General features: G+C 32.1%; 2 protein-coding genes across 6 annotated transcripts in view; one reads left to right on the top strand and one right to left on the bottom strand.

The window, feature by feature from the left end:
- LOC118193909 (methylmalonyl-CoA mutase, mitochondrial-like) overlaps positions 1 to 20,662 on the top strand; it is an 86,855-nt gene extending 66,193 nt beyond the window's left edge. For both annotated transcript variants that reach the window (XM_035365068.2, XM_085812216.1), the window contains 6 exons: positions 3,255 to 3,380; positions 8,344 to 8,445; positions 8,535 to 8,675; positions 13,387 to 13,514; positions 17,438 to 17,526; positions 20,419 to 20,662. In XM_035365068.2, coding sequence (XP_035220959.1) covers positions 3,255 to 3,380; positions 8,344 to 8,445; positions 8,535 to 8,675; positions 13,387 to 13,514; positions 17,438 to 17,526; positions 20,419 to 20,501 — 669 coding nt within the window. In that variant the 3' untranslated portion in view covers positions 20,502 to 20,662. The remainder of the gene's footprint in view (positions 1 to 3,254; positions 3,381 to 8,343; positions 8,446 to 8,534; positions 8,676 to 13,386; positions 13,515 to 17,437; positions 17,527 to 20,418) is intronic.
- The window catches only part of LOC118193910 (protein FAM177A1), a 61,127-nt gene that overhangs the window by 5,151 nt on the left and 34,779 nt on the right, over positions 1 to 21,197 (bottom strand). For 2 of the 4 annotated variants that reach the window (XM_035365070.2, XM_085812218.1), the window contains one exon: positions 15,220 to 15,390. The exons of 1 other annotated variant lie outside the window; for it this stretch is intronic. In XM_035365070.2, the coding sequence (XP_035220961.2) occupies positions 15,325 to 15,390 (66 nt within the window). In that variant the 3' untranslated portion in view covers positions 15,220 to 15,324. Of the gene's footprint in view, positions 1 to 15,219; positions 15,391 to 20,646; positions 21,132 to 21,197 lie in introns of those variants that run through there. One more of the 4 variants, XM_035365069.2, reaches the window with a different exon arrangement.

The raw sequence follows: 21,197 nt of genomic DNA, 5'->3' as shown, positions 1-21,197 counted from the left end.
CAATTTAAACGCGCATGCCCACAAACATATTCGCAGCCGTAAGGGTCTTACGCGCTCTCGTAAATGCCTGTGCGCATGCGTGAATGCAACGCATGCGCAGAAAGTTTGTAGCTTTGAGGTCCAGATTATAGATCATTCCGGATTATGGGTGTCCGAATTAACGACTTTTGACTGTATGTACTATGTCATGTATAAAATCAAGGTAAAATATTGTGGAATGTAAATGTGCACTGTGGAGGTAAAGCAAACATGTGCAGCTTTGTTCCTCTGAGAGGAAATAAGCACAGAATTGTCTAGCAAACATATTTAGTTGATAATTGTACATAGAACAGAACTAAAGATTAACCTGAAGCAGGTTTGCCAAAATGCATAGGAAAATTTCAATTTCCTGAACTTGAGTTAACTTGCTTGAGTGAATGAAGGATTTGTGCCTTTTTCCTTTTTTTTTTTTTTTTAAATTTTCTATAAGAATTATGCAAAATTTCTGTAAAAGAATTATGTGTAATATTTTCTAATGCAGCTTGATTTTTGCTCACACTAATTTATGAAAACAATATCGAAGAATCTTAGCAATATGAATGAAATTTTTAGCATTTGTTGATTGTGACATTGAGAATACAGCTAACGCAAAACACGACTTTTGATGCTTAATTAAATAATTAATTTTTTTGTTTGATACTTTAAACTGTCTTACATTTAAATATTTTTAAACATTAATTCAGTTGTTTATTACATTCAAATTTAGGAAAAGAACAAACAGCTAAAAAAATTAAAAATTGCGTAAGATTCTGTCAGCTGGACCTGTCGAAGTAACTGAAAAAAATGAAGAATTGAGTAAATTTTTATCGTTAAATATGAAAAAAATTATTTATGTTCAATAATGAAAATGGATTGATAGCCATTTATGATATTGTTTATATATGTATATAAAATTTCAAGTTCATATTCCATTGAAACAGGAAAGTACAACAGAAAATGACAAAGCAGTGAACACAATCGCTGCATAAAATTAAGAAAAGATCCTAGGTTTCATAAAAGATCCTAATTTTACTTTCCTCGTGACATCTCCAAGTTGGTGCCTCGAGAAATTTAAAAATCATAACCTGTATCTGAGCTACCCAATGCAGAATTTAGTAAGGCCAAAATTTTTTAATTAAAAATTTAGAAAATTAAATTGTATGTTAGCTACTCTACCTCGACAGGCTGCAAGTGTGAAAAATGGATGAAATTTTATAAAAAACTGTTAAAATCCTTACTTGTCCAGTATCAAAAAATAAAAAGTGACCGCTGCTCTTTCTTTTATATATATGCATAATTTTGAAGAAAAAAAAATAAGTTTTAAAATTATATCTGGTTTAAAATGCCTTTTTAAAATTTTATTATAGAATAGTTTTTATTGATATGTTGTCATATACTTATTTTTGTTTATTTATTTTATGTTTTCATTTTTTATAATTTTCGCACATTTTATATGTATTTTGTATAATATTCAATTTGTTGTGATAATTTTTTGTATGTTTTACCAATTTATTATTTTATAGTATTTGTAATAGTTCTGTGCGAATTTATGTGACAAATTGTTATTACTAAGTTGCAAATATCTGATTTCTTGCAAAATTTTATATCATTCTGAAAGACACCCTCCCTTTTTTTAAGCCTAGAATATTATAAAATGGCTTTTCCAAAATACATTACTGATATTTTTCTCTTTGTTCTTAAGAATATATATATCTCAGGAGCCTCACAGCCATTTGAGAAGGAAATTTATAGTTTGAATTCAAGTATTTAGTGTTCTCATTTTTTTGTTCAGAGGGCAAGTTTCCAGTACTGTTCGTTCTATTGAAACATGAAATTATGTATTTTTAATTAGTGGTTATCTTGGACTTTTAGGACCTAATGCATAATATTCATTTCTCTGATAAGGAAAATTAATGCAGTTTTTTTAGTTCTGTTGTTAATTTTTTTAATTCTTTAATTTATTTTTGGTAATTGTTATTGTTTGGTGCTACAGTTAAAAGTTTCAATTTTCCTCTTTCTTGGGTTTTCCGAATCATCTGGTTTCTTTATTTATGAATTGTTAATATGTGACAATATATTCTAAATGCAGTGGTACCTCGACATACAAGTTTAATTCGTTCCGTAACCTTGCTCGTTGTTCGTATCTCAAAGCAATTTTCCCCATTGAAATTAGTCGAAATGCCATTAATCCGTTCCAACTCCCCAAACACCACCTCAGTTGTTTTTGTTAAGTGTTTTTGAATATGAAAAATGTATTTACAAGAAGAAACATTTATTTATAAATAACAAATGCATATTCTATAAAAACATAATTAAAAGAAAATGTAAAGTGCTTAATTTTCGTCACTGGTCTTCGATTTTTTCATCACGCTTTGCTCATTTTCACCTGCAGCTCGTTTAAAAAAACTGTCCAAGGAGGTTTGTTTCTTCCTCCCTTTCAGGATATTGCGAAAATCAGTTAGGCAAGTTTCGTCGAAACGAACTCCGATGCACGACCAGTTGCAACTTTCTCAGGGTAATTTTTATAATTTTTATCCATGAGCTGTACAACTTTCTCCCACATTCCCAAGATCTTCTTTATATCGCTTGTAAGGATAACCTCCTCCATCTCCGGCTCCTCTTCAAAACTAATATTTCTTTGAACCACCATATGCTGCTGCGAATGTAGATCGTGCAAGTTCTCGGTTGTGAGCTCCTGAGACTGTTCCTCGACGAGTTCGTTCACATCTCTCTCATCCACCTCCAGACCCATGGATTTTCCCAGAGAAACAAGTCTAGTTTGAGATGGGAGAAACTGTTAGACGCTGCACACGACACCAACATGCGCGGGCATGTTGCGGTCGTGTGCGATTCCTCGTATCTCAAATCTTGCTCTCTTCTCAAAGCAAAATATTGCTCGTTCGGCGGTTCGTATCTCAGAACACTCGTATATCGAGGTACCACTGTATTTCACCACAATATGGGAAATTTTCCATTTGAGAAAAATGTGTTACTCATTATCTTCTCTATTAGTTTTTAAACTCTTGATGAGAAGAATCATGTTTTTTTTTTGAAGTCTGGATGCTCTTTTCATTTAATGCTGGTTGCAATTTTTCCTTAAAAGCTGAAGTTTCTGAAGAAAAATATCTATTCTGTATGAAATGATGAAATCTGTTTTTGTAAAACACTATAGCTTACAATGAATGAAACTTATATGGTTTTCAGATAACTCCCACGTCTTTATTATATTGCTTCAGGTTCAACAAGCTTTAAAAGCCATTACAGATTGTGCTCGGACTGGAAATGGGAATTTATTAGATCTTGCAGTAACAGCTGCTAGTAACCGAGCTACAGTTGGAGAAATCACTCAAGCTATGGAAGAAGTGAGTAAAAATCATATAATGTGTACCTAAATATGCAGATGTGTTGTACGGGAGGGGGGGGGGGGGTAATTGATATGAAATTTTACATTTCATTTATTTGTATAGTTTCAAAAATTAAACCATTTTAATGATTGAAAGCTTTCAGATTTTACATTATTTATTAAATTCTTTATTTATTAAATGTCATGTTCTTTGCATTTAAACCATAAAATTCAATTCAACAACAATATGGTAAATAATTTTAAAATGAGCGTATCTTTAGAATTTCCAATATGTAATCTTGCACGCTGGAGTTAAAAATCCCCCCCCGGTTCATTGTTGCCATTGCTTGCTTTGAAATCGTCAAGTTTCTTCATCAAAAACTCATAAATGCTTTACAAAATATGAAACAAATAATAAAACAAATTCCAAATTTGGTCTTCTAGATGCTCATATTCGGGTGGAAACGTACATTATTCAAAATTCGATGGCTCTAGGTACTGTCGTTTTATCACAATGTGAGAAGGTTAAGTTAGGTTGGTTATTTAATTACGGCAAAGCCTCGAGGGCTATCTGCCTAAAGGGAGAGATGCCTTCATGGAGGACTTTCTAAGGGAAACTGGCTCGTATACACGTTACACATGGGGAAAACCACGAAAACGCCCATGCAGCCAGCCCGTTCGCAGGATTCGAACCTTGGACCGAACTACCAGTGTTCAGCGATTTTACCGCTCGGCTGCTGGTGGGCACACAATGCGAGAAACATACATGCATATATGCAGATTCTTCATTCTAATCTATTTAAATATAGTGTAGGGCTCTAATGTTTGGTGGCAACAATTTTAAAAGTGAAATGACATTTATAGTGAATCAACGCAAAATGCCAAAACAAAAATTAATAGTCCTTCTGGGCTAAAAAGTTTTAAAAGTCTTGTCAGTAAAAATATTATTTTAGAAAGGTTTAGATTTGATTAATAAGGGAGACAGGAAAGTATATTTTACTGAATAGAAAAATTTACTGAATGAAAAATTTGGAGCTTTAGACATTATCATTATATTTCATCAAGGTAATAAACTTAAATCTTAAGTAAATATGACGGATGTTGTAAAGCAAAAAATTACTTTTTTCTTTCTTCAATTCTCACATTCATTTTTTGCTATCTGAGTTAAATGATTAAAAATACCAGTTTTATTCAAAAATGGTAATCAATCTCCTTCAAAAAACTCAAGGATTAAGTTATCTGTGCCAGGTGGATTTAAAATAATAATAATATGATACAATTTAAAAATAACTTAGTTTTTAATCTAAAAATAAAAATACAAGGAACACACAAAAAAAAAATATTTTATGTAATTTTAAAATAACTTAGTATTTTAAACCCAACAATAAAAAGAAAAGGAGGAAATGGGTATTACATAACTATGCATAGGAAAAAATATACAAAATAAAAATAAAAATTTAACAAGAGGTGCGATATTGGTATTGTCCCAACTGGCGATCTACCAAATTTCATTAGTTAGTTAATCAGTTTTATACTAGATGGCGCCACCTCTTTTTCAGACTATTTTGTGTGTAGTTCATGTTTATGGTTTCTTTCACATGCAATTTTTCCATGTTACAAATTTACTCTCAAGTAAAATATTTTTCTCACATTTAAATTATAAAGAGCTGAAATAAGCATCAAATGAAATAACTGTTAAGTGACAACAGTGTTAAATTTATCTCTCTTAAAATCATTATCTCTCTTTTTTCTTAATACTCTGCTTACAACAAATTGTTTGTAAATAGGTTTTGAAACAACTAAATATAGCAGTACAAAACCAGGTGTATTTTGTTTTTCCTCTTATCTATTTCATTCACTATATATGTGAAAAATATACTTTCATTCACTATATATGCCTTTAGGGGCTCACTTTTAGTTATATTAATATCGAGTAATTCATTGAAATATTTCAACCAGCTAATCTAATTTTAAAAAAAAACACCTTTTATTTGCATACTGAAAGTTTTCTTATACGCAGCATAAAAAACAGTAAAAGAAATAAATATCTTGCAAAATGTAAAAAATTATTAATATTAATAATAAATCTGATCATACAAATTTGAATGAAATGGCAGAAGAAGAAAATGTGTAAAAACAACAATTTTAGTGACGTCACCTATCGATCCATAAAGTAACTATACAGTTAAGTAAGGTAGATCACCTATTGGGAGAATACCATTTCCGTTGGCTGAAATATAAAGCATATAGTGAGCATTCATGCTATATATGAGAGTTTTCAGAAGATGTGTAGCTGTTTATTAGAGTTCTGTGGTCCATTCTGCAGCTATTTTTACTTTCAAGATACTCAGAGACGGATATCTCTCATTAAAGTCATGCAGTGATATCCATTAAGTGAATTGGCTATTTTGTGAACATTAAAAAAAACTTAAAATTATAAAGGACAAAAAATCTGAAAGGTTTCAGATTTTAAATTACATCCAAAGGGGCCTTTATTTAAAGTTTTGTGTGTTACCTTTATTTAGTAAATATCATATTCTTAAAAAAAATTTTAATTATAAAGGACAAAAAATCTGTAAGGTTTCAGATTTTAAATTACGTCCAAAGGGGAATTAATGTTACTTTTATTTATTAAATATCATGTTCTACGTACTCAAACTATAAAATTCAGTTCAACAGTAATATCACAAGTTAAATTTTAAAATGAGCATATCTTTAGAATTTCAGATACAGAGTCTCGCATGCTGGAGATGAAAATGTTTTTTTTTTTTTTTTTTAAGTGTTGCCATTGCTCACTTTGAAATCGTTTAGTTTTTTAATAAAAAATTCGTTGAAGTGTTGCAAAATCTGAAATTGATAATAAAACAAATTTCAAATTCAAATTAGGGCTTCCACATGCCCATATTCTAAGGAAGATTATGTTATTCAAATTTTGATGGCTCTAAGTACCATTGTTTTATTACAGTGCAAGAAACATACATACATTTATGCAGATTCTTCATGATTTAATTTCTTTAAAAATAACACAGGGCGATAATATATCATGGCAATGATTTGAAAAGTGAAACAGCCTTTAAAAGTTTTCAGAGCGAAATGCCAAAACGAAATTAATAGTCCTTCAGGGCAAATTGCCCCTTTTGAAAAGCATCCAAGTCTGTGTATGATATTATTCCATTTCTAATTATGATTCTTTTACCTATAAGTGTTTTTGTTTTTAATATTGTTGAGAATATATCTTTTACTGTCTGTAGATATGTAAAGTTGTAGCTAGAATCTAAAACGTATATCTAGAACTGCTGTTTAAAAAAAGCTTGATTTATTCTTGAAGAAATTCCATTCATTAATGAAGGATCTAGTTAAATACAATATGTTTACATTGTTTTTCAAAGATATACCTATTAGGGCTGAATTGAGAAGAGCATAAACCACAAGCATTTTCACCTAGAAGCCTTCTTTTTTTGCAGTTTAGCATGCATAACCTTGTTATATGTATTCCTGTAAATGCAGGAAGCTTATGAGCTATCTTTTGTGCTGCCATGTGCATTTTCTCTTCATGGTTAAAGGCATGAAACAATCTTCCGATTTTGGATGTAGCTTCTGCATCACCTTGTCTTGAGTGACAGGCTATTCTCTTATCTTTTTAAACTCTTTGCTATAGATTGAGAATGCTTTGAAAGTAGTCGTTCGCTGATGATTTAACCCTACTCTTCTACTGCATCTTTGCTTAATTTGTGTGTTCTTTTGTAACTCTGAAACCTTGATTGTATAAATCTTTTAAAGGTTTTTAGTCAAATTTTATGGAAAACTATTCATTCAAAATGAAATTTTACTTCTTTTTTATTCATTAATCTTTTGCTTTGTAAATTAAGATAAATAAAACTTTTTTATTAATAAATAATGACTGGACTTATTTTAAATAATATTTTAGCCATCGTCAGATTAAAAAATACCATGTATTCTGCATTGAATAATTATAATTTGCCTCAATAACAACTAAACATTGTTGTCTGAATCAAAAATAGGGTTTCCCTCAAAAAATAATATATATATTGTTGTATATATGTGTAGGTATTTAAATCCATTTTATTGTATTATTTAGTTATTTATGAATTTTCTTTGCTTTTGTGGGCCTATATATCATTTTGATAATGTTTGTTTTTATATATTAAATTGTTAATTTTATTGTTCTGAGAGTGGCAACATTCAGAATGTAAAAATAGCTCAAGTGAAATGCAAGATATGTTCCTCACAAGCTTTGGTGACAAATTTTTCCCAAAATTTCCGGAAGTTCTTGCCTTGGCCTTGTCTAGAGCTTGGTATTGTTGTTAGTTCTGTTTTAGCTGTTATCCAAGTGCAAGATTAACTGAATACTGATACTTATCGTGCACTCAGGAGGAATTGTTTATATCTGCATTCTGCTTAAGCTGCTGCAGTTATTTACTGTGTTGTTTGTAAATAATTTTTATAATAAATTGTTAATGTCTTCTTGGTATTTGAAGTGATCATTCAGAGAGATATCATTGAACAAAACTTTTATATATCCAGTGCATCAATATTTATATAGTAATCACTCTTATATTTATTCTGCAACAATATTTATGTTTTCAATTCTGATATATAAATCCACAGAAATCTAGAACTGGGAATTTTAAAATGGTAATAATTTAAATTGATGTATAAATCCTTAAACTGGAAAAGTAATGCTATTAGGATTAGAGCACTCGCTGATGATTAGAGCAGTTGCATGAATGCTTGGGAAAAATTCAATATATCTTAGAATGATTAAATTTATGTATAAATAGTCCATAACAAAATGATAAATGCATGTTTAATGATTCCAAGATATCTGTCTGATACAAAAATAATGTATCAGGTTGTTTATAATATCGTAACATTCAAAGTATTTTATACAAAGCAAGCTTTGAAAGCATGTAAATACCTCTAACAATTTTTTTCTTCATTTTAACTATGCTTATTTTTAGGTTTTTGGAAGACATGTTGCCGCCGATAGATTAGTGTCTGGTGCTTACAAATCTGAATATGGTGAATCAGAAGAATTAGAAGCTGTCAGGTTAAAAGTAGAAGTAAGAAACAATATGATTCTGTACATCAATTTTAACATAAATTATAAAGTGTGTTGTGTATATTATATTATAGCTCTTTTACCTTTCAGGCATTTCTGGAAGTAGAAGGAAGAAGGCCACGTGTGCTCGTAGCTAAAATGGGTCAGGACGGGCATGATCGTGGTGCAAAAGTTATTGCTACAGGATTTGCAGATTTAGGATTTGATATTGATATCGGGCCTTTATTTCGAGTAAGTTATGTACTAGAATTTTAGCTCTTAAATCTTATTCATTTCATATACGTGAGATTTAGCATGTACTTGAAGATAGCTCTATGCACTAGTATTTTTTTAATTCCTCCGCACGCAAATAATTAGTAATACATTTTCTATTAACGGATTGCAATATTCATGTCACTGCTTTTTTTTTTTTTTTTCATTAATTTATTTTCTTAGAATTAAGTTTCAAGTGCAAAATGTGATATATATACAATGCAAAGTCCGAGATCCGGACTCGTCGGGACTTCAGCGATTCTAGATTTTTCTGTATATTAGAGTATCAGTTTAAATCTGATCAGATTACATTTAGAAATTGTAAAATTAAAAATATGAGCTAGTGATTTTTGAAATATTGGAGCATTTATGACATTAAGAGAATCAATATATATATATATATATATATATATATATATATAAAACTCGGTATTTGTTTATTAAAAATCTCTTTTTCTTTTCATGTTAATTCCTTAATTTGCTTCATTTTTTGCACCAATACTTTTTCTTTAATTTTACAGATAGGCACAATTCCATTGTTCAAGTCCTATAATTCCCTTGTCAAAAATTCTCACTAAATTGCCAATCAATTTTTTTTTTCTTTCTTAGCAACTTCTCTGTCACTTTCTTCATTCACAAAATAATTTTTAAAAGACAGCTAAATATATATTTGAAAGAAGGGATTTATGAGAAAAGAAAATTTCCAGAGATTTACACTCCAGAGATCTGTGTGCTATTCTGTGAAACAGCAGCAGTCGCATTTTTACAAAAAAATTATAAATTCATAATTAAATATTAATTTCATACTCGATAATAAAAAATATTATTGAGTATTTTTGTTATAAGGTTTATTTGCATATTTATATAATAAAATTCTAAATTCACTTATATTTTGTTTTATATACTTACATTATTTTTTTTATAATAAATTTTCTTTGGTTTTATCCAAAATAAGTGCATTATCATAATTCAATTATTATATATATACATATATATATATAATAATTGCAGTACCCCTTGCCTGGCAAGGGTATAATAATTGCAATAAACCCTTGCCGAACACTGACTTGTGGAGTGCGATTTTGCTTACATGCATTATGTTAATTATCTCCATTTACTATGTTCAAGTGTAGGTTGCATTGAATAATTCTCTTGAATGGCTGATTTGAAAATTTATTTATTGAAGAAGTCAAATGTTATTTAGAACAGCAAAGCCTGAGCTTAAAGTTCTAAATCTCGATAATGCTTCAAGACATGGTACTGAAGCCATTTCATCCCAAATGTAGAGATTTTATTCCTTCCAGCAAACATCACTTCCTTTTAATGTATTAAGTGGCATGATCGGCTTTATCTGGGTCATGAGATTTTTTGTCGTTTTGCATACATTAGCTTATAATTTAAAATAATTGCCTTTTTTTTTTTTTTTTACTGTATTTAATGATGTAAATATCATCTCAGAGAATGAAAGTTTATAAAAACAGCAACTAAAATAATTAATACTAAGCTAAACTCAGTGTTAAACAGCCCTAATGGGCCACAACCTGCAGTGCACTGAGATCTGCTTTCTTGACCTTGGGCCCCAGGGTAGGTAGGTAGGTAGGTAGGTGACGGAAGATGGGGACGCCTGGTGGCTACCAGAGATAAACAGGCATGTGTCCCTCGCCTTCCACTATCTAATGGCAACAACTCCCTGTGGCCTCAAGAGTCCACACCGAGAGCTTATTAAGGGTGCAGGAGTTCACATGGCCAAACAGGGGCGACTTATTAACATTGCTTGACTAATTACATAATTACAGGTATGAGACTTGTGGGACGGATTTACAGGTGAGGGGCTCAGAGCTAGGTACTAAATGTATGTGGGCCCAGGGCCCCAGGGTGCGTCAGCATATGCTATGGGCAAGTGGTCAACTTGTTGCAGGACCCCCAGTGTTTAACAAGCAAACTTGGTACTCATTTTATCAACCCACGCAAGGTATGAAAGGCTGAGTCAACCTTGCCCAACCCAGGGATCAAACCTGAGACCTATGGTGCAGAGCCACTACATTACCAGGCCTAAAATAATGAATAGTATGTATTTGATTAATTAAAGTTATTTATTGGTAATTAAATTTTAATAGTAATAGTAATTATACATATTTAGCTAATAAATGCTGTTGAAATACAGGTCAAGAGCAAATTGAAAAAAGTCATGCCACTCAGAGGTTTAATCTAACCAGTGGATCTAGGAATCATAAATTCTTTCAAAAGCCTATTATGTTAGGCATATTTACATATCTGCAAATAAATCACATTGGGAACAGGTGAAATCATCAGCAATGAACACTTGCAGACAACAGTGCTGGCCAGAAGTTAACAAATTTAAATGATATTCATCGATTGAAAATAAGAAATTGCACAAATTGCAAAAGCAATAAGTGGCAAAGGATTTTCAGATTAGAAGATGGAAATATTAAAAATTAGTTGAGAATGACAATGGTGAAATGACAAATGATGAACTGGATTATCGTATAACACCAGCCGTTGATGAAAGCGTCGATAGTGAAGATGATAGAAAGCCTAACAAGAAGTTAATTTGTTAACCCTTTGCGGATCAGTGTTCCATGGAACACCCAAATTGAATCGCTTCTGAAACCTTTAAATTCAACCGTATATAGATAAAAATGCCTTTATAAAATACTTTGAACTTTTCTTTTTAAACAGTAGATAGCAGCATATCACAAGGAGACACAGAATTTTCATTTATTATGTGTTATTAAAATCCACTTTTTTTTAAGTAATTTTCTCTATTTTTTTAATGATATAAAAAAATTTATTTGGAAAGCAAATTAGGCATAATTTATCTGGCTGTACTCCTAATTATTTGTTCTATATTTTTTTTAATCTTTCACACAAAAACCATACGTAGAATCATTGAATGAAACCGGGTGTTCCATTAGCGGGAACACTGCGCCTTTAGCGATCTCATGAACGAATGTTACGAATCAGAACATCTGTGCTTAGGAGAGAACATCCGTTGTTTACGTTTTCTGTTTCCGTTGTTTTTTTTTGGGGGGGATGAATTCAAACAAAGCAGTATTGAGGGGTGAGATGTGTTTTGTGTTATGAAAGCCCTAATATTGACATCTCAAATTTTTTGGGAGTCATTTTTAGGCGGGAATTTTATTAGTAGCTTGACTCATCTTTACTGAGACCTGCGCGAATTTTTTGCTGTCGCTTTTTAGTCTCATTCCCGTTTATTTTCAATAATTGTGTGGATATTTTTCGTGTATGTATATATTACAGGCTTATTTTTCTTTATTGTTAATATTAATCGTAGTTAATTTTTGTATTATTAATTTTCCATAAATGGCGCGGAGAGGTCTAACTCTTTCCGAAGCGCTAAAAGTGTTTCATAAATTACTCTCGTATTACAGCCCAAAGATTTCCGTTTAAATTTGCTGTGTTCCCTCTGTGCCATGAAAGCGTCAGAGATAACTTTGAAGAGGCGATTTCCTTCAAGACCTGAAGATACTCCCAGGCATAAAGTAAAAGTTTCCGGGGGAAAATGCTACAGTAGTGTTGAACACATACTGGTGAAGGGTATGCGTAGACGATGTGCACATTGTAGCACGAAGCAGAAGCCACACAAAACAAGTTTTATGTGCAAAACCCGCAAAGTTAGTTTGTGCTTCCATCAAAAGGTGTGACTTGCTTTGAACAATTTCACTAAGCTAAGAAATAGGAAAATTTGTAAATATCTTTGTATATAGGACTTGAGTATATATAGATATTTATCTCATTTATCCGTATATATTCAAGAATATTGTGTATATCCAGGAAACCATATATACAGCCATAATACAGAGTTTTTTCATTCTTATACAAATACTTTTACTCATTTTCGCGCTTCACTGCAATGCTCGCTTGGTCGCACTTTTCAAAGCTCTGGCGGCGCAGTGTTCCACCTCATGGAACACCCACAGAATTAAAACGGTAAGTGCAATTTTTACAAAATTTTACCTGTATACTCCTTTAGGACTAAATAGGCTCCATACAATGTTTTTTGTTGAAATTCCAACGTTAACGTATAGTGCGCCGCAAAGGGTTAACGAAGGAAAAGGAACTGTCTAATTTTTCAATAGAGAAGACCCAAATGAATAAAGAAGACACTTTATAAGAGGCATTAAAAAACTTTAGAAAAAGTGCTCCTTGCCATGAGATAAAGTTGCGTCAGACACTCCAATTGCAAAAGTAACCAGTTATTTAAAAAAATAATCGTTTCATGTACCTACTTATTAAGCAGTAACAGAAATCCTTTCAGTTTATATTGTTTCACTTTCCCATTTTAATTATAATGATATTTAGGTTTGTACAAGTTACATACGTTCTTAATCTGAACTAAACCTAAATTGTCCCCCCCCCTTGCATAAAAAGTTTACTTTACAGAATGCCATTTTGCCAAATGTGCAATGTGTTAATGACATAACGCCTGTTTTTTAGCAAAGATTTACTGCATCCACACACACTCACACTTTCATTAAATTCTGTTGATTATTTTGACTGGTATGAACTTGTTATTTTTCTTCTGTTTGAGAAAGATTAGAATTTCTTAAACATGTTAAAGTATGTAAATTTCATTGCATTACATATTAACTAAAAATAATGCTATAATTTAATTGTTACGGCATATTCTTCTATTATTTGTTTATAGACTCCAGATGAAGTAGCTCAGCAGGCTGTTGATGCTGATGTTCATGCTGTAGGTGTAAGTAGCTTAGCAGCTGCTCATAAAACCCTAGTTCCTCAACTAGCAAAAGCTCTGAAGGATCTTAAAAGAGAGTATGCTTTTTTTTAATAGTTTTCCTTTTATTTATTAATTAGCTTCAAATCTGGGTAAAAAGTAATTTATTCAGAATGCTGAATACCTTTTCTGATTTAAGATTATCATCAAAACGATATTTTAATTCATAAAAAAATGTAATAATGAGAGATTTTTTTTCATGCCTATTTTCTAAAAGCTGAAAGAAAAACCATCATTACTGTTCTGCCACTATAAAACAGGAATCATTTTAAATTACGGAGATTTAGAAATGCTGCAGTGATAATATAGTGATCGTTAGTGCATGTATTTAAGATTTCATTGTGAAGTAAACTGATCTAATTTACATATTGTATATTTCAGTTGTTTAGGTTTTTGAAAAAATGATTTGAAACTTAAAACTGTCTTGAATAACTTTCCCATTCATGTAAGATTTTGTCTAAAATGCATTCATGTTTGCTAAATGAACATTTAAATTTTTAAATATATCATGGTTTAAATCATTCCTTTCATTATCTTCATTTCCCCTCTTTATCAGGTTATGTTGAAAGTGTGCAGATATATTGCAGTAACTATTTAATTATATTTTGATTTTTGTGTAATTTTATATATTGTTTCTATTTATTTATTTGGTGGTTTTAATGTGTATTTTTGTTAACCTAAACTTTTAGCTATCCATTATGTTTTATAGCTTTTATAATCCTGAATTATATATTGAATTGAATTAATATGTAAATTGTGAAAATAACTCAGAGCCAAGATGCAGGTAGGATGGACAGGTCTTAAACACAGTTTTTATCACCAACTTAGTAACTTTCTGCAAGTTTCCAGAAAACACATTTTCAAAGCTTACTAAGAGCAATTTTTCCAAGTTTCCAGAAAACTAGGTAACCCTGTATAAACAGCTACATCGAACCATGAGAATAAGTTTGTTAACGAAATAGTTAAGAACTTGAACTGTGTTGTTATGCTGAGTTGTTGCTCTGTGATTGTGTTAGAATTTATAAGCACTTAGTTTTCTTCAATTTACTGACTCTGTCTTTGATAGAGAATTGTTTTTATTATCAGTTATAACTGACTATAAAGTTGCAACAACTGCTCCTAGCAAACAAAACGTCATCATCTTTGAAGTCAGGTAACCCATCTGGTGGAGACTTTGCTCGTGTGAAAGTGTTCATGCAGAATGTGCAGTTGTTTTAAATAAATTAAATGCAAATTTATTCTTAGTATTGCCACTAGATGTCTGCAAGAAGAAATGATTGTGAAACAATTTTTATTTATGAACCCGAAAACTTTTGGATACATGTACATATTTTTGTGAATTCGTTTTCAAGTTTTTCAAACAGTTCAGAGTTTTTTTCCCCTTTCAATGGTTTATTGTGTTAAGGAACCAATAGTTTATTGTTTTAAGTTATAGCAAAAACTTTTAGGACCTATTGCTTCTGAAACTATTCTAAAGTGCACGAGTACTTGGATGTGCTCACACAGTTTCTTTATAAGTTTGTTTCATATTTTAAGTCTGTGAGATGTTTAACATAGAAATACTTAGTCATCTAGTCACCCATTGTTATTAATAGAATTGTGTTTAAAATGGGGAAGGTGAAATAAAAAAAAAGAGAAGGAAATGGAAAATTAAAATAAAAACATGTTAATTATTGTTTCATCTGAAAAGTTTTTTTAATGATAAATACCAATAAAGCAGTACAAAAACATAAGAAACTTCCATTGAATCTTATAAGCACTATTTTATTCTATGACGTTTTGTCATCTTCAGACAAATAGAAAATTCCCTTTTTTTAAATGTCATTAGGTTTTTTCATAAAGAAGTTATCAACATTCTGTTTGGCAGTCTCCACAGTAGTGAACTACAGACCATTCCATGAATTTTGAAGTGACCTGAAGAGATGAAAATTTGAGAGGAAAAGGTCTTGTGAATATGGGGGGGGGCACAAAACATCTCAGCCATACTTGATACATTTTTTCACCCATTCATTAAAATGTGGGACCAAGTATTGTTGTGATGGACATTTCGAAGATACGTCAGTTGTGTATGCTTTGCTTTGATTTCTACTCTTTGAGAGCAGTATTTTTTGGAATTTGTGTAATTTGGTGGTAAAAATTTTTAGCATACAATTCCTTTGTAATTGAATATTCTTAGTACATAATTCCTAGTATTGCATTCTTAGTGTTGTAATTCTTAGTACATAATTCCTTTGTAATACAATTCTTTGTATACACAAAGTATAACTTTTTGGGATGAAGTCTCCTCATTGTTATTATGGGAGGTTATTTTGGGTTCCCCTTAATCTTTTTCTTGTAACATTACTGCATAGTATTCACTTTTTACCTCCATTAATGAGCCATTTCAAAAAAGGAGCTTCTTTATTTTTTCAGCAAAAAATTACATGCAAAGACTTGATAAAGGATAAGCTATACTTATATATTGCAGCAGTTTGCATTCCCAGTTTTCCTCACATGATTGTGTATTGTACAGGGTAGGCCAAATAAAACCTGCTAATGTTAAACACGGATAACTCTTGTAATAATCATTTTATTTTGATTAATTTTTTATATATTAAATATAGTTTATGGATATTCTGTATGAAATATGACATCAAACAAATGTCCACCATTTTTCTCGATACAGAGATTAGCTCTTTTTAACGCATTTTCCATTACACCACGTAGTGTTTCTGGTTGGAGGCTCAATATTTCATCTCGAATATTCTGCTTCAGCTGTTTAATACTTTTGGTCTATTAGCATACACTTTGTCTTTTAAATATCCCCATAAAAAAAGGATTCTGCTCTGCCATTGGCCGCAAAAAGTTTTCAATTATTGTTCTGTAAGAAGCTCTGGAAATCGGTTCTGGCTTTCCATCTTCGAAGAAATATGAGCCAATAACTCTGTTGGCCATGATAATGCACCAAACAATACGTTTGAATTAAAATTCTGCCGATATTTACGCTGCGTCATATAACGATTGCGTTGTTTTGTACGGTATGGTTCCATAATAAATTTGCAAGAATTCAATTATAACGTACAAAAAGAAAAAATATAATTATATCAAAAAATAAAAAAGTTGTGTTTAACATTGGTAGATCTTATTTGGCCCACCCTGTACTTTTTAGAATATTTATTCTGTCTAATAGTTCTCAATTGCATAACTTGGATTTTCAGCTATAGATTCTTTTAACAGATCTTTTCCTTTTTTTCCAAAATAATTCTAATTCTGAGACGGGGGGAGATTATAGAAACTTTATATTCATTCCATATAAAGCATTCTAGTCTTTGCGCATACTGTTGATGAATGATGCAATGATGTATGATTACATGATAAGAAACTGGATTTACTAATCCATTATATTTTCCTGTTATTTCTAGGAATCCATACTAATTTTGTAAAGTATTCCACTAGACATCAAGACATGCTTTACCTCATTATAATGAATATAGCTTAGATATTATCTTATTTTTGTAATCTAAAATTGTGATTCTTCTGCTTGCCTTTTTGAGCAGCTACATTCAAAATACTTGCCAGTGTTAGTAGAAATAAAGTTATACTTTGTATGAAAATAAATTAAGATATCTTACAATAAAAAATTAAAATAAAACGTAATGAAAATAAGATGTTTTACAAGTGAAAATAAAATTGGTATCATATAACATTTGAAAATACAATACTGAAACCAACATTACTATACAAATATAACTTTAAAAGCAAATACAAATATAACTTTAAAATGTTTTGGATGTAAAAACAATGCATGCAATTTATGGTAAATTAATTGACATTTTGTTCATCTTTTGAATTTGTATGTACTAAAATATGTAAGTTAAATAAACGCGAATTTATTATAAGAAGAACCTTTTTATGCGTTCTCAACTTATAAAACTCATTATTCTTTCTCATACATTAAATGCTGTACTTTTATTTCTTACAGTGATATATTAATTTTTGTTGGTGGTGTGATTCCTCCTCAAGATTATGATTTCCTGTATAAAGCTGGAGCGGCAGCCATATTTGGTCCAGGTATGTTTTATCATTGAATACAGTCCAATTTTAATATGGTGTAATACAGAGAGGGGTTGATTTATTGAAAGAAATTAGTATTTGACATTCATTGATTAACGAAGTACACTGCTCTCCAAAAGTTAAGGAACAGCATGTTTTTCAAAGCTCATCATTACAAAAACGTCAGTAACATTTAAATTAACAATATATATAGATGATGGTAACAAAGTTTAAGAAAATATATGCAAAAACAATAGGTACCACTTTTATGTTATAGAAATGGACACTTATATAGGAGTTGGAGAAAAAATGCAAAAAATTGTAATTTTTGTTCACGAGTGTTGATTTTCAGTTTTTATCACAGTTTTGTGGATAACATCCAGGATAGTCTATCAATGTCCAGGAGAAGTTGTTTGCCAAGTTTGTTGAGGTGGCGGGCAATCTGAAGGATGGTAAATGGGTATGTCACAAGCTGATGCTGCTAGATGTCTCAATGTCTCTTGTAATATGGTCCACTGACTATGCAATTGGTCTGAATCTGAGGATTCAGTATCTAGAACACGTTCCAGGCAGACTGAGAACTACAACATTTGCAGGAGACTTATTTAGCTCTCTCGGCTTCAAGGAACAGCAACATTACTGTGTCTCGTCTCATGGCAGATCATTTAGTGGCCCCAGTAACAAGAATCTCAGCTACTACAGTGTGCAAACACTTGCACAATACGGGCCTGTATGTTAGACGACCAGTTTTTTTGTATCCCCTTGCCCCGAGAACAGAGAGTTGCCCGTTCATGTTGGGCAGGAGAACACATCTCCTGGACCACTAAACAATAGACTTCTGTTCTGGGAGAGTAATTCAAGACATCAGCTGATCTGGAAGGAACGTGCACCAGATACAACCAATCCCACATTGTGAAATGACACAGTTACAGAGGTGGTGGAATAATGGTTTGAGTTAGATCTTTCTCGGTGGTCACACTGACTTGCATGTGTTCCATGAAGGAACTTTGACCGCCGTGAGATAGCAAAACGAGATCTTTGATTAATATATCCACCTATATGCCTGGTCTTGCATTTCTTCTGATGGATAACACTGTGTGACCGCACAGAGTTCGAGTTGATGAAGAATATCTTGAGGATCACGATATGTAGCGGGTAGAATAGTCAGCTCAATGCCCAGACCTGAATCTAATAGAGCATCTTTGGGATTACCTTGGGAAACAGGTTGCTTGCTTTAAATTCTCCTTCAAGGTGTTAGATGAGCTTGAACAAAGATTACTGTATCTGGTCATTGCTTCCCATTTCATTGATTGACAATATAATTGACAGTACCGAATGTCGCTGCCACCAATGTATTGCAGCTAAGGGTGAACACGTTTCTCCTCAAAAAACTGTGATATACTGTTTCTCTGTCAAGAGTGCAATTTTTTGTGGTAATTCATGTTTGTGTTTATCTTAAGAAACATTCTTCATCACATTCTTTAATGAATGTTTAGTGTGAACATGACCACTAAATTTCTTCTTTCTATGTTGCTTCATTCTCAAATTAGACGCCAAAAACATGTTCCTTAACTTTTGGAGGGCAGTGTATTATTATACACTACCCACCATTGAAGATGCAACACCAAGAAAGAGTGGCTCAAAAATTATGCAAATTTCAGGGTACTTGCACATCACAGAGTTATGCAAATGATGTGAAACGTGCACCTCTCTAGTACGTTGAAGTAGATATAAGGAACTGAAGGATGTTCAACCTTTGTGCTGTTATTTCTGCTAGGGAAGTCATTGTAGAAAATATGTTTTTGTCTCAGAGGACACGTATAATAGCAGAGATGCCAGGCCATCGTCAATGGAGGCAGTTCCAGCAGGCAGACTATTTTACAAGGGGCACTGTGATTAGACTGAGAAGGGCAGATTAGCTCATATGGCAAATATCATTCGACACACACACCTGGACATGCATGACAAGCACCTGAAGCCACTTCTACCTCCTTTCTGCAGCATGTCCCATATCAACCACAATCGGTTACTGCTGATTGGTGCCTAGTAGCCTGCACTCATGACATCCATTAAGAAGACTGCCATTGATCCCACATCATGGATGCCAATGTCTGAAGTGGTGCCAGGCTTGAGCAATGTAGATGACAGAATGGCACAGGGTTGTGTTCTCAGATGAGTCACGTTTCTGTTTCTCCAACGATAGTCGCCGCGTACAGGTGTGGCATCGATCTGGAGACAGGTTGAATCTGGCAGCAATTGTGGAATCGCCCACCATGCTACATTATGATTTGAGGCGCAACTGCGTACGATTCCAGGTTACCTCTAGTATGTATTCAGGGCAGTATGATGGCCTAATGATACGTGGATTATGTGTTGTGATACACTGCTTGCATCAGCCAATGTACTCTGCAAGGTGTACAGATGCTTTCCTGGCTACTGATCTCTCACCAATCTCAGATGTGATGAGACACCATTTACAGACCCTGCCATTGCTGCATTCAACTACCTGTGGCAAATAGTTGACAGGGAATGGAGAGCCATTCCTCAAGGCACTATCCTGTAGTCTCACCAACTCTACCTAGACGTGTTGCTTCGTGTATCACTGTCCAAGGTTGTCCCACAACCTACTGAGCCAACACTGTTTTCGCTCTATATTATTTTGAAATAAACATCAGTAATTGTTCATTGCCATCTGTCACTGTTTGCCATGTTTCATCACTTTCTGGCCACTCCTTGGTGTTGCATTTTCATTTTGGTTCAGTATTTATTACAATTCTAAGAATCATGATATCAATTTGTGCCTAGACAATTTCAAAGTGATTAAATAAAACCTTCATTAAAAATATCATTATATTACTAATTTTTGTTAGCATTTCAAACAAAGTATTAATAATTTGGTTTCTCCCCCAGGAACTAAAATCCCAGCCTGTGCATCACAAGTTGTTGATCTGATATCAAAATCAATTCAGGAAAAGGAAAGGTTAAAAGTATAATAATAAAAATGCTCGAATCTCTTAGTTGACACAATATAAAAATCTCACTTTTCCCTTGATGAGAACTTCAGAAAATATTTTTGTATGAATCTCATGTTATTTTTTACTGAAATGTACAAATATAAAACTTATTACACAATAAAAATCTGTTACTATTGCTATTTATTAGGATTATTGGATAAAATATGCTCTCACAAATTCATAAACTTACAAATAGGCACATACATGTTAAACCTGTAGGTATATTGCTGCAAAAGCAAGCCATTTATATTAACAGTTATATATAAATGTTTCAAACGCAGATCACAATTTAAGGAATTTATCAGAAAGGCATAGTTTAGTATCAGAATGCCAAAAAAATGTGCAAGGTATAAATAATGTATAACATTTTGCACCCAAAAAAATAGCAGCATTTCAGGTTATTCATAATTAAAATTTAACAGGTTCTGAAAGTGAAATACTGTATTTCTGAAATTCATCCAGAGGTTCTGTCATTTCAGTTTCTTTGGTCTGCACATCTAAAAGTTTGGGCTGAGGTTGCAGTTCAATGGGCTCATGTTTAGAATCTTCAGAACTTTTAGTAATCCATCCTGCATTTTCTGATTTAATGTATTTCTGCAGCTCTTCTTCCTAGAATTAATTAATGGTTTTGGATGGGTTTTCCTGCTCTATCTATAACTTATTACTATTTCAAAA

This window comes from Stegodyphus dumicola, chromosome 2, assembly GCF_044657685.1.
Source record: "Stegodyphus dumicola isolate Sdum_Otavi_A_Nest chromosome 2, ASM4465768v1".
In the NCBI taxonomy this organism is placed as follows: Eukaryota; Metazoa; Arthropoda; class Arachnida; order Araneae; family Eresidae; genus Stegodyphus; species Stegodyphus dumicola.
Note: the sequence above shows the minus strand (reverse complement) of the source record. Positions and strands in the feature narration are given on the sequence as shown.